The sequence below is a fragment of the Dromaius novaehollandiae genome, chromosome 13 (assembly GCF_036370855.1).
Source record: "Dromaius novaehollandiae isolate bDroNov1 chromosome 13, bDroNov1.hap1, whole genome shotgun sequence".
NCBI lineage: Eukaryota > Metazoa > Chordata > Aves > Casuariiformes > Dromaiidae > Dromaius > Dromaius novaehollandiae.
In genome coordinates this window covers 14,713,031-14,727,242 of record NC_088110.1, presented here as the reverse complement: position 1 = coordinate 14,727,242, position 14,212 = coordinate 14,713,031, and the positions used below count along the sequence as shown (strand labels likewise).

Below are 14,212 nucleotides of genomic sequence, written 5' to 3'. Positions count from 1 at the left end.
CCGAGGGCGGCCCCTGCGTGGGAGCAGCGGGTTGGGCGGCCGCGGCTGCCAGTCAGCGCCGGCGCCCCGCCCCGCGCCGGCGAGCCCGGAACCTGCAGGCGGCGGCGGCGGTCCGCGTGGCGGCGCGTCGCGGCCGCGGAGGTGCGTGCGGGGCGGGGGGGGCGCCGCGCGGGGCCGGGGGAAGCGAGTGACCGACCGAGCGAGCGAGCGCGCGGCCGCGCGGCCGCGAGAGGGTCGCGCCGGGGAGGCTGGCTGGGTGCTGGCCCGGCGGTGAGCCCCTCCCGCGGGGCGCCGGGCGGGCCGGTGCGCGGGGAAGGGGCGATCCGGCGGGGGGGGGCGTGCGGGGGCGGCGGCGGCGCCCGGCCGGGGCTGCCCGCTGTGCCCGCGCCGCAGCGGGGTGGGGCGGCCGGGGCCACGGGGGCGGGCGGCTGCGGGGCGGCGGTGGGGCTGGGCCGCCGCCGTGGGACGGGGGAGGTGGGGGACGTGCGTGGGTGCGTGCGGCGGGGCCGTTTGGGGAGGTGTCAGGAGGCGGGGGCTGCGGGGGGAGGACATGGCCGTGTTGGGGTGGGGGCTGTAAGGCGCAGCGGGTGTCCGCCGTTCCGCCGCGGGCGCTGGGGGCGCGGGGGCTTCGCGGGAGCCAGCGGGCCGCGCGCTGGGGCCGTTGGGCGTTCGGGGGTGCCGCCGCCTCCCCTCGCGTTGGGTGCCGAGGCGGGGCTGTGCCGCGCAGGGAATGTCGAGATTTATGTAATCGGCTCTTGCATAACGGTCTTGAGCACCCTGCTTTTACTAGCGCTGCAACTTTGTTTTGCCTTGGATCGCTCATCGCTGGGCCTCCTTCCTGGGCAGGAGCGGAGCCCGCACGCTGCGTCGGGGTAAGCACCCCAGGACGTGAAAACTGTAGGTATGGGCAATAAATGTAGTATTTGTTCAGGAATATGCTCTAGGGCTGACCAGCGCTGCCTGAACTTAGGCAAGCACATGCCTGAGTGGTGTTAGGCAGCTCTGCTGCTAGAAAAAGCCTGCCGTGTCTGTCAGCCAGGGTGTGAGCAGCGCAGGGCTGTTCAAAGCGTTATTTCTGTCAGCTTTTTGAGTCGAGAACACATAAGTCACTGTTTCAATCTCAACTGGATAAGAAGGGAGGGAAGAGAAAGAAGAAAAAATAAGATGGGGAATGATCTGGGAAATGCAGATAAGAAGGCTTGTCTTGCGCTCAGAGCTTTTGGGGTTTAGCTGGGGTTGGTGTTTGCAGTGTCGGCTGGCTTCCTCTTAGCTTGTTTGGGCCCGATCTCTGCGCAGTGTCGGTAGATTGCAGCGTCCCAGGAGGCTGTGGGGGAGCATCCAACAGTGAACTAGCCTTGGCTTTGCCACCTGCTCTCCTGACTTCAGCAGTAAAATTACACTTTGTCTTGGCCTGTCCTCGCAGAGCCTCCAGGAGTGATAGTGGTGTGCTCCTTAGCAGAATAGCTTGTCCAGTCTTTTGGTGAGCATGGGCGGTGTGCTTCAGATATCAGTTGTATATGCTTTGTGTCACGTTGCTTTTGTTTTCCAAACAGTGAAGTCCTTGGGTTGTATCAGGATGCCTTTTGTTTAGACTTGTTCAGTTTTGTTTTTAGCTCCTTCTGAGATTATATATATCTATATATCTATATTAGAACAATTTTTATGCAACTGGCTGAGCTGGCTTCTTGTTATTTCTGATAAAGTGCTCTGCTAAAAAGCCAGTATTGCAGTAGTATGTAGCCTTTTAGGCCTGAGGCTTAAAGCAGACAGTGCTACAGGCAACCTGAAAGTGATGAGCTCACAAAAAGCTGTCTTGTTCTGGTGGGTTTCTGGTGTGACCTTCTGGGTATACGTATACTTGCAGTGCTGTAATACAGTTTTTTAAATCCTTGGGTCAAAATTCTGTTCTGGAGTAAGCATCTAGTTGTACTTTTATTTAGCAGTTTGTGCCTCCCCTAGCCTGAATACCTTATTTAAAGTAGGAAACAATACGATGGCACCTCTGCTCACAGCAACTGAAGAACTCCAGATGTCAGCTGCCCTAAGTTTCAGCACTGTTGCCTAGCTGGCAGCAAAGCTCACAGCTCCTTTTTATTCTAATTATACTTCAAATAAAAATGCCTAACTGTAAAGCTGTAAAAGTCGGCAGTGTAACTGCTGTAACTTTCATTTCATCAAAGCACAATGCTGTGATAAATACATTAACCAGCAATAGAATCTCACTTCAGTCGTGTAAGGGTTGGTTAAGATCTTGAAGGTACAAAAAGCTCAAGCTTATAAGCAGGAACAGAATTAGGAAGGAAGGCTGGCTTGCTGTAGATGTGAGGATCGTTGCAATTTATACAGATGATTAACTTGTCTGCCACATCTTTCAGCTTTTCTCTGGGGTTTTGGGTACTGATCTTTTGTTTTGGATATTTAGAATGTATTGGCAGAGTTGTGCTCAGGTCGGCTTTTTTAGGTTGTACATTAATTGTCATTCTTAGGTTCTTTTCTAACTGGATCTGCTTGTTCTGTGTCTTGTTAGATGGGGCTTTCTACTGAACAGTTGACAATTACATTTTCTTGTAATGTTGGAATTTCTTCTTAGCTTTGCTAAGGAAAAACAAAATATGAAGAAAAAGAAGCTTGACAACTACAGGTTAGCTTTTCTGATAAGTCAGCTGGGGAGGGACAATCATATCATAAGCTGAATTCACCACGGTCATAATTAAGTAATGGAAATTGTATCCCTTTTATGATGTGTCTACCTGTAGTATTCCCTTCTAGAAAAGGTTATAAACAAATCTGTGAGCTGTCGACTTGCTCTTGCATTGCTATATGGAAAATTTCCTGTGAAATATCAAAGTTTTATGCCTTCCCTATTTTTATCTTTCAGGCTATAAGAGCATTCTGCATTCCTGAAAGAAGTCGCTCCTGTTCGTGGAGTGACTTATGATGTCAAGAACTGTATCATCCTGGATTTTAAGCTCAGCAAGAAACAGCATTGTTTTACAAGGAAAAGGACGTTTGTACTCCAGATGTATCCCAAATAGAAACAGGATAAAATGGAAGCTTGTTTTCTGCAGAACACACCTCTTCCCTACCGGAAGCTGGAGCTTAGACAATACTTTCCCCTTAAGAAGAGCTTTCAGACACACTTCCACTGAAGAAGAACAACTCTCTTTTCAGTTGTCTCCATCACAAATCAACGATGTACTCAGAGCAGGTGAATTATCCCATAAGATACTGGATTTGGATGGTAAAAATACTAATTCTGTGTTGAGATTTGAAAGTAACCAGTTGGCATCCAACACCCCAATTGAAGACCGCAGAAGTGCAGCCACTTGCTTGCAGACCAAAGGGATGATGTTCGGGGTCTTTGATGGTCATGCAGGTGCTGCGTGTGCTCAGGCAGTGAGTGAGAGACTGCTTCATTATATAGCAGTGTCTCTCATGTCTCGGCAAACCTTGGAAGAGATCGAGCTTGCTGTGGAGTGCATGAAACCGGTTTTGCCTATTCTGCAGTGGCACAAGCATCCAAGTGATGTAGAGTATCGAGAAATAACTTCACGATATTTTGAGAACCTCCGGGTTTACTGGCAACATTTACTGGACCTAGACACTGACGCAGGATTTAGTTTAGAAGAAGCCATGATATGTGCATTCAACAGGTTAGACTCAGACATATCACTAGAAGTTCAGGCTCCCCAGGAAAATGAATTGATGAGAAATATTGCTCTTCAAGTAGCTTTCTCTGGTGCAACAGCCTGTGTGGCTCACATTGATGGCGTTCACTTACATGTTGCAAACGCTGGTGATTGCAGAGCAGTTTTGGGGGTACTTGAAGAAGATGGAACATGGTCTACTCTCCCTTTAACTCGAGACCACAATGCTTTTGATGAATCTGAAATTAAAAGACTAAAGAGAGAACACCCGAAATCTGAGGACAAAACTCTATTTGTGAATGACAGATTACTGGGGATTCTCATGCCCTCCAGAGCTTTTGGAGATGTCCAATTAAAATGGAGTAAAGAATTGCAACACAGTGTTCTGGAGAATAGCTGTGATGCTGAGGCTTTAAATATTTATCAGTATGTTCCTCCAAACTACCATACACCCCCTTATTTAACTGCAGAGCCTGAAGTCACATACCACAAATTAAGAGGCAAGGATAAGTTTCTAGTTATTGCTTCAGATGGACTATGGGAGATGCTAAGCAATGAGAAGGTTGTAAAACTCGTTGCTGGACACCTTACAGAGCTTAATGTGAGGAAACCACAACTGGCTTTTGAGAAACCAATTAATCTGGGTTATATGCACAACTTGTTGCTTCGGAGGAAAAACAGAGGCATTGGCTCACTTGACCAGAACATAGCTACTCACTTAATAAGGCATGCAATTGGAAATAATGAGTATGGGGAGGTGGACCAAGAGAAACTTGCTGCAATGCTGACACTGCCTGAAGACCTTGCAAGAATGTACAGAGATGATATCACAGTAACTGTGGTGTATTTTAATTCAGAAACAATTGAAAACTATTACAAAAATAATGAATAGAGACTTGCATTACTGCTGTTCTACACCATTAGCCAATTTTGATACTGGAAATCACTGCTGTTTGTTTTCCCTGATAGTCAAGCTGGTACAATGGCCACCATTTGGAAGTTCCTGAAACTTTTGGTTACTGACTAGTCTTGAAAATACATTTCTAGAAGTCAGTTTGAAAGTTCCCTGGGTTTCCAGGTCTGTGCACACTGAGGAAAAATGTTTTGATAAAAGTTCACTGAAATGTAACCAAACTAAAGATTGTCAACTCAGTTCTGATTCCATGGGACCAACTGGTAAAACTTTCCAAATGACCAAACAGGAGACAAATTTCACTGAGACTGGTACAATTTGATAGGGAGATGGATAGTAGCTGTAGCTGCCTGGAGTACAAGAAACGCCCCGCTCTTGTGCAAAATGGGTAGCCTCCTACTGAAACACTGTAATTGAAATAAATAAATAAACTCACAAACCACTATTTGATTTAACAGTGTCAGATACTTTAAAGAATTACTTCGTATATGTGAAGCTTAACTAAACAAGGCTGTTCAGACAGCCTTGAGACTGTGAAACATTTTTTCCTAATGTCAAAGAAAAGCATATTTTCTTCAGGAATTCTTTTAAAGTGTGAATGCATATTCTCTTAACTGTGTGTGTTTGTGTGTGTGGAGTTGTATGACAATTTATAGCTCAAAGACGCTTGAGGGACTTCATAGTTCCATTTTTAGGAATGTTATATATTCCTAATATAGTGAGTACCTAATGCCATCAAGCAATGCTACTTGGCTTCAGCGTTTAGTGTCTAACTTGCTTAAAGAATATACCCATTATGTTAAGTATTGATCTGTGAACTGTTGCACATCAAATCCATGAACTATAATTTTAAAAACGTCTTACAGATCCAGAAGTTCAAAAGTACATCTAAGTGTAAATGCAGCAATACATAGAGCACCTTTTGTCTCTGGATTTCACTTTCAAGAGAGAATTAGCAGAGCTGATATTTCACCAAAATACGTTTTCTCTTTTTCCCCTTTCCTTCTTGCCTTTGCACATGAGCTTGTCGTTATAGGTTTGGATAGTTACTTTCTGTAGTGGATATACATTCTAATCCCAGAAAATATACTTTTGTGTATTTTATAACAGTTTTATACTGTGCTTTCTAGAGTGCCTATCTAAAGCTTGAAGATTAGCTGTGTTTTCTTAAATTTCACCTACAGTGTTCTCTAGTGACTCTTTTCCTTGTTTATGCACAGCAGTAATTGTTGCCTGTAAGAATGTGTGTACTGGGAATAGAGGCCTGTTTACAGCTGTTGCTGCTAAGTAAGAACCTGTGTGGGTGAGGCAGAGCTGGTATAAATAAGATCACTTTTTTTCTGAATTCCACTTAAAAATAAAAGCAGTGTTCTTCTGCCATTTAGCAGATGAAAAAGTACTTCAATTTTCCTTACAGTAATTTTTAAGAAGATAAGATCTTGGGCCTAAACTGGTAGCACTTGTGGGTTTGGGGCTTTCTGTATAGTTTTTCTTTTTTTTTTTTTTTTTCTCCACCAGATAAAAACTCAGTGCTTTTTCAGGCATTTAAGTAATCTGTTCTGAGGACTATTTAAAAGGAAACTAAAAACCATTTAAAGAAAGTCCATGCATTTGACTACACAGAATTTATTTTTAATTCAGTGTTACAACTGCGACCACCACATGCGTCATTACACATTACCGACATGTACTTTGTAAATTGTCCTTTTCCCTTTCTCCTGCTGCAACATCCATAAATTTAAAGATAATTGTTGGAAAGGTGCTTTCTGGTGCAAAGGCTTTTGCACCAGAACAGTAGAAAAACATTCTACTCTAATATGTAGTATTCTACTATGTACTCCGTGTACTACTATTAGTACTCTAATACGGTCTTCTAGCACATACTGGAGTGCATCCAGCAATGCAGTCTGGAGGCAGGTAGCACTGTTTTTTTGGGTAAAATTCATTCCCATTGATATCAACGAAACAGGATTGGCTCAAGAAATCTGAGATTTGAATCTTCTTGTTGGTAAGGGGACTCTAGGAAGAGTTCAGGTACGTGTAAGATGTTATGGGTATTGCTGAAATTCTTGTAGTTTGGGTCCAGTTTAGTGTTAAGGATGCCCTGATCCATGAGAGTGGTACTGGGTAGCCTGAGATTTCGTACTCCAGAAAAAGGCGAAGGGTGCAGGTCAGGCTGAGTGCTAACCTGAGCAGGTGGCTGCCCTGCCTTCAGGTCAGCTGGGTGAGGAGGGGACCGCTCTCAAGCAGCATTCCTGAACCCTTTTGGCTTTAGGCAGGCTATTTCCGTTCACTTTTACAAAACCTTTTGCATGATTAGTTACATGCTTTATTCCTGTTGTAATTTTTGGCATAAAGCAGTAGAAGACTAGCACTTCTAGACTACCTCTTAATAGAGGAGGAAATTACTTAGCAGTGTAGCTAGAAGAACAAAGGGGCTAAACCACATCGGAGTGGGTATGAAGTGTTTTTTATTAAAAATATTCCAGAAAACATTTAATGTAGAGCAAACCTGTAACAGCAGTAGCAGTGTAGCAAATCTGTGTTACAGCTAATGTATAGTCTTAAAATAAAAGTAAGCTGCCTTGTTCTCCTCTAGTTAAGAGTCCAGTGGTGAAATCTGTTGTCTTTTGAGAGAATCACTGTGGCATTAAGTCATCTGAAATGTTACTTCTAGATACACTATTATATGTAGGTTGTTGTAACTGCAAATTGATAATGATTGTTTAAAGGAATGCGTTTGACAGTAAGAAGTGTACTACTAATTTCCTATTAGTTTTGCTCAGTTTAACATGCAGCACTATAATTATCCTACTGTGGAAAGGGATAACATTAAACCAATTACTGAGTTTTAAAAGAGAACACAAATCATGGATTTAACCGCGTGCTCCCTGACACTTTGTTGCAGGCCAACAGCAGTAATCTGTCCTTACTTGTGGTTATGATGAATCTATCAATTTGAATCGGATCATAGACATTCTCATCTGTAACAGCAAAAGCAGCTAGTAGGTGTTAATAAGCACAGCATATTGTGACTTGAAGATGGAAGAACAACATTTACATGAGTGAACTTAATGTGTTAATCTGCTCTTGTAAGCACAATGATATGAAGATCTGATAGTATGTTTAGATGCAAGTCTTGTGAAATCCTAAATACTTGTTGGAACAAGTATCTTTACAGGCAGTTGGTTTGCTTTAAGTTAGGTCAGTTCTGTTTTGTTTTTGTTTTTCTTTTAAACTTCCTTAACAGTCCATATTGGAGAAGCTACAATCAAAAATAGTCACCCAGTTGTCTGTTTCTCAAATGTGAGTCCTAAATAGCCCCAGATGTGCCTCTTGACTCTAAGTAGCAAATCTGAGGTTAAGTGTTGATGTAGGTACTACAAAAAATACGCTTGTCTTCCCTAGCATTTAATCCTTGGGTTGAACTGCAACTTTGTCACTTTGCTTTTTCTCCAGGACTCTTATTTTATGTTCCTAAATGACTATGCTTATTTGTATTTAAGTCTTCAGGCCTTCATCATGTATTTATTTATTTTTTCTAACTTCATTGTAAATAGTGAGGGGGATCACTGTTTTGTAAATAAAAATATTCATTCTACACGTAATAAAAATTAATTTTTAAACTTTAAAGAGATGAAAGTGTTAATGATCCAGTTACTTTACTAGAATCTAGCATATTTTCCTGTGAACATTTTCTCTGCTGATTAATAAACACATTGCAGGGGGGGAGTGTAGATGTTCAAGCTGGGATAAAGGTAAGTAATTTGAGTAGGCATTGTGAGTTTGTTTAAATGTTTATAGCTCTGCAGTTTTCCCCTTGTGGAAATAATTTTTAATATGTAAAAGTCAGGACATCTTGATACTACTGTGTTTCCAGTAAACTAACCAGTCAGCAGAGGGAGCATGAGTTCAATGGCCAGACTATCCAAATTGTGCTTCAGTTAATTTGAGAATCTACATAAATAAAAATGTTTTTAACTTTGATAGGCTCATCTATATAGGCAGATATATATGTTCACCTGCAGCTAAAAAAATCATTTAACATTCACACGAAATGTGTGCTCCAATTGTGTCCTAAAAACCATGCAAATAAACTAGAAATACAGTATCTATACAACACTGATAAAATCCTTGAATTGTAACAGACCAGTAGCAGCACAAGTGTTCATGTACTCAGTCTTCAAGGTTTAACTTCTTTTCCATTAATTCCAGTTGTTAGTGTTTTATCCAGTGAAGAGGAAAGAGAATGATTGGGGGGGGGGGGGGGGAAGGCAGCTACGTTCCTCATCTCTCTTCTCTCTCTGGGCCTTTTTTGGACAACTTTTTTGGATAACAAAATATTTACCCGAAATTTGAGGAGGATTTTTTTGGTGTTTTAATCGCTGTCTGGGATGTTCTCTGTTCAGAACAGTAACTGTACTGAGAAGAGCTGAAAGCAGAACTGTGTGCAAGTCCTTGTGCTATTGTCAGATATCAGTTGCTTACTGGCCAGTCGCAGTGGTGTCATGTACTATTTACTGCTGCAACCTAATACTTCAGTAGAAAGCATAGAAAAGAAAGAATGCAAGCATGTGTCTCTCTTCTTGAGGTTACAAAGCAGTTTGACATGTGCAAGAAATACGTTTTTCCTTCTTTATATCTGTTGCTGAGAGGTTAAACTTCAAAGGAGTATTATTGTTAAGTAACATGCTTGAAATTTTGCTAAATCTTTGTCTTTTGAATCTGGGAGAACCCGTTCAAACTACTTCTAGATTTCTCAAGTTATCAGTCAGTTAAGAATTGCTCCTGTTACTGTGTTAGTTAACCACCTTTCAGGGACTTTTCCAGCTAGTTGGCCTGCATTAGTCTAAAACAGAATTATGGTTTCTATTCAGATTGAGCAAAGAAACTTCTTAGTAGGGCACTTTCCATGTCTTAAAGAGGAAAAAAAGTACCTTTTTTGCCTTTTGGTGAACTTTTCTGAATTAGATACAATGCAGAGGGGAAGGATGTTGGCAATTAGCAATGCTTAAAAGGGCACTGAAACCATAGGCAGCAGATGAGTGAGTCACAAAGCATGCTCTGGTAATCCAACTTATATGTGGCTTCGGTGAGGTTTTTCCAACTTGCATAGATTAATTCAATGCTCCTGAAATAGATTACACATCCATGGAGGTAGAAATCTCTAGTCTGACTGGAGGAACAGTGATGTAGGATTTCTCATGGCTCCCTGATGAAGTTTTGGAGCCAATCCTATGGGTACTTGCTCTGGAGCAAGTGGCCTAATTCAGTCTCTGACTTGGTACTTCTCTCAAACCAGCCAAAAAAGATGCTAGCTGTGGAAATAGTTCTCTTTTGGGTGTGAACTACCAAATGTGCATTAGAAACCAGCAGCTTACTGTCACCTGTCGTTGTTAAGCATGCTTTGCTTTATGTTCTCTGAAATGATCTTTGCTATGGCGTGACTATTGCATTACTATATAATGCTTCACGGTTGTGAGGCGTTTTTCTTAACAAAAGGGATTTCAATGCCAGTGCTTTACTGAATAACTCAATTTCATGCCTGCAGAACCGAGGTTGGCCAGAAGATGTCAGTTGTATTTTGTGAAAGGAAAGCTGTGCTGCTATGTTTACTTCGGTCTCTCTCACTATTAGATGCATGTTTATAATGCATGAATTTCAGGTGCTGTTATGCAAATAAAAAAATCCAAAATACATTTTAAAGGGGTTTATTAGCAGCTACCTAGTACTTCAGATGTATGATTTGGATAATCTGAGCAAGAGTTTGATTTTCAAAGTCTTTGCCAAAACCAAGTTTTAATGGCCTGAAGTACCTGAAGTGGCTAAACTTTTAGGAGAACAGTTTCCTTGTCCTAGCACTGCTAAATACAAGAACGTGAAAGTGAAGTGAAGGCACCTGCCTGAATTTCCTGAAGAGCCCCCAATTGCACAAGAAGGAAAAGCACTTCTTGAGCTGAGGAGAGCTTTGCTCCACCATTATCCGTGTGTCTAGCTCCTGCTGTCATGCAGCTCAGCAGCTGCAGATGGCCACAGCTGCCCCGTGGTTGCTCTGTGGCTTAGGTTAAGTTGTTTTGCTGTGAACAAACCTACAGCCTGGAAATTACATTGGTAGGTTCCTTGAAGAGTCTGCTGCTGTGAGGAGATGGGGACCTACTGTTCAGTCTAGGTATTCTCATAGAGATATCTTGGGCTTTTTGTTGTAAGCCGGGCCAGCTGGGATTCTGAAATATGCTGAGGGTTTGAGAAATAAATCTTGGTGTTTTATTTTTTGGTTTTATTCTGCAGTTCTTTCTTCTGGACATAGTTGTCTGCACCTGATGCTGCTGTGGCTATCAGAGCTTGCATTTCTTATGTATTTATTCTGTTGTTCTTCCCTCCTCCTCCCCTTACCTTCTTCTCTTCCCCTTACTCCATGGTTAGTTTTCTGTTTCTTGTTCTGGGCAAGTGCTTTGAGAAAAGGAGCAATTTTTTTTTCTTTTCTTTTTCTTTTCTAGCAATGTGAGAAGGAGGATATGGTTGTCTTCTAAAGACAGCAGGTGAGGAAATTGTGACACGTGCTTTCAGCTAGGTGTGCACACAAGTGGTTCTCCAAAAAGTTAGAGAAAAACCTTCTGTTGTATTCAGCAAGTGGCCTTAGGGTATGCACACGAGATCACAGCTAGTTATCCTGCAGCCTCTGCTCTTACCCTCGTGGCTTACTGTTTATAGGCGTACTGAATCCCCTGGCATAACGAATGGCCAGAATGCCTATCAATAACGCAGTGGTTACTTCCCTTTTGGCTCTGGATTTGGCAGCTTTTTGGCAGCTGTTACCTCTGACGGCAATGCCATATAGCACAACAAATATCAAAGCACTGAAGTGTTAAGAGATACAGAGTAATTGCTTTGTCCTCTTCATTATCATAGATAATAGACATGTATCTTCCTTGTAGACGAACTTTACCTTCTGTATTATTCCAGATTTTAGTTAGAGTTATGTTTGAGGCTCTGTTCCTAACCTTTTAACCTTGAAAATAAAGCATTTGGGCAATACTGGAAGCTTGACTGAAAGATTAAAATGTGGACAGCAGTGGGGTTGAATACGGTTGCAATGTTTGGGTTACAGAGTTCATCCTCCATGAACTTGCTCCACAACTGGACTTGGGTCAGGTTCTTATCTGAACCTATTTGATGATTTGCTATGTTCCCTCTCTATTAGAAGTGGAATCTAGTCATTTGGCTAGATTTTCAGAGAAACTAGGTCATGATTAAAACCTGTCAGGGTTAAGGATCATGTTGCACCTCCTTATTTTAAACAAAGCATAAGGTAGTTAACTCTCACTGTTTGCATGCATGTCGAATAGTGTTTTGTTAAGCACATAAAAGCTATGCATCGATCCATAATTCTGATGTTACCATGCATTAAGAAACTTATCTGTTTGCAAGTGTTTTTCTCTGCTGTTATATCTCCTAAAGCACATACATAGTATCTTTCTCTCATTTGCAGCGCTGTGTTTATGAGTAAGAGATAATTGCCATATCCGTTCAACTATGATAATAGTAGAGAGTAAATTCCCTGAAGTCCATGATCTTTTTCAGAAAAATGTACTTAACATCACAGAAAAGGTTACATTCATTTATTTTTACTGTGACTTTGCTTAAAATAAGCCCCATGTCTGTGAAATTCCTGGCTACGATATAATAGATTTCAGTAGTCCATAGGACTTCAAGTAGTTTCTCTGCTGCCATTTTGCAGAATAGAGTGTATGATCCTCTATAAAATCTGCAAAAACTATCTTGTAAGGGCACATTGCTGCCTTTTTCCAATTGTGTTATTAAAAGAAAAAGAGGGTTCAATTTCATGTGGACTTCGATTTCTGTGTGGTTTTCCAACCGCCTGATATAAAGGAAAATGTTCTGAGTTATCTTAATTTCCTTTTCTGGCGTGCTAGTTAATTTTTTAAGTAGTTTTTTTCAGCCAGGCTTTTAGGGGCATTCTAGTGTCATTTTCAGTGAATGCCAGTAATAAATATTTCTGCCTTATTCACCTGCCAACTCATCTTTTATTCATCCTGCTGATGAAAACAATCTCCCATGAAACTTCTGTTGCTGAAAGAGTACAACAATTTTCCCATTACAAAAGTAATAGATCCTTTTTCAGCTCAGTGTAAGAATTTTCTATTACTTTGACATGTTTTTGAAGAAGTTTGGAATTTTAAGGTTCTGACTTCTAATTAAAAGCAACAGAGAGAATGCAAACCAATAAATGTAGCAACAGGTGAATCTGCACTTCCCTTATGTTCTTACTGCAAAATGCCAATGTTTTACTAAAATCATATGGCTGTCCTTGTATTTCTTTAAAACTTCAGTGGTATAGATTTGCACAGCTGTACCTGAAGTCCTTATTCCTCAAACACAGGTGCTCTTGTATTATGGCAGTTGTACCTTACATGCAGGAGAATGGTTACATGTATGGTTTTGTGTCTTGGGGACTGGACCTGAGAATAAATTTATTGGTGATATGCATTGAGGGTGAGAAGAAAACACCCATGATACTGACTCTCTTCTTTCCAGGCAGGATAAGAACATACATATGTAGAAATCTGGGGAGATGCAACTTGAATGAAATCCAGCTAAATGATATTTCTTTTTTCTTACTTGAGTAGACAAAATATTGATAGCATAACTGCAGCTTAATTGGCAGTACCTCTTTATTAAAAATGAGCAAATGACTTAGCTGTAAACAGCATTCCTCAAACCATATCTTGTGAATAAGGTTATTAAAAACTGAACTGTCACGGGAATTTACATAACTAGGTAAAAATTTCACAATAAGATGACTAGATACATTTGAAACACAGATTGTACTGTTTGGTAGATTGATTTATGCAATTTTTTATATGTTATACGTGTATCTATAATGTGTATATTATATATGTGTGTATATTATGTGTATATAAAAACCATCATTTGGTCTACATATAAAAAGCAAGCACCGTAGGAGAGCTCTTATCCTAGATAGTCAAGAGTACAAGGATTCTGCTTTTTTAAATATAGTTTGTGTTTGTGTAATACAAAAATGTGATTTTGATGTCCTATGAACAGGGAGGAGACAGGAGGGATACATGTGTATTAATTCAAACTTATTTTTACCTAAAGAGGTTTTCTGTATTTCTTGGGTAGATGAAATCTTTGCTCCTTTGAGAGCTTTCCTGTGAACTTCAGTAGAGGATGATTTCATGTTTCTGATACATTCGTTAGGAACACGTCAAAGTCTGGATCTGATTTTCAAGATGATGATCACTTAAAAGAAAGTCTCAGTGCTGTAGGTGTTGCCTCACAAGTCAGCCCTCTTCAGGTACTTGGTCGATAGGATTATTATCCCTCTGAGCTGTGGCAGAGGGTGAAACTGGTAGAGTAGAAACTGAATAAATGGCCTGGGATTTTTGATTGCAAGACCTGGATTAGAAAATGGACTGTTCTGCTTTTCCTTGAGGTCACATGATATTTCACTGGCATAACAACATGGGACTCAGTCCAGAGCCAATTGACCTCTCCTTGAAAAACTTGGAAGGAGTAAGAGTGTGACACTCCTGAATGCATACATTGCATCTGCAAATGAAGATGCAGTTTTGGATGTGCAGTACCAATGGCTCTAGTGATTATAGTT

At 41.3% G+C, this 14,212-nt stretch overlaps 1 protein-coding gene across 9 annotated transcripts; it reads left to right on the top strand.

Annotated features, from left to right (window-relative positions):
• The first annotated feature begins 2 nt into the window (after window positions 1-2).
• Window positions 3-5,010, top strand: PDP2 (pyruvate dehydrogenase phosphatase catalytic subunit 2). Of its 9 annotated transcripts, none has more exons than XM_064519701.1 (4): window positions 11-141; window positions 791-872; window positions 2,528-2,641; window positions 2,879-5,010. In XM_064519701.1, the coding sequence occupies exon 4, from the start codon at window positions 2,935-2,937 to the stop codon at window positions 4,537-4,539; it is 1,605 nt and encodes a 534-aa protein (XP_064375771.1). In that variant the 5' UTR covers window positions 11-141; window positions 791-872; window positions 2,528-2,641; window positions 2,879-2,934; the 3' UTR covers window positions 4,540-5,010. The 9 variants fall into 9 exon arrangements, with proteins under 9 accessions (XP_064375768.1, XP_064375771.1, XP_064375770.1 ...); XM_064519700.1 differs by having other exon boundaries at window positions 791-901; XM_064519703.1 differs by lacking the exon at window positions 2,528-2,641.
• Window positions 5,011-14,212: the final 9,202 nt, after the last annotated feature.

Coding starts and splice junctions, on each gene's coding strand:
- PDP2 (XM_064519698.1), top strand. CDS start 2,935: ATGATGTCAAGAACTGTATCATCCTGGATTTTAAGCTCAGCAAGAAAC.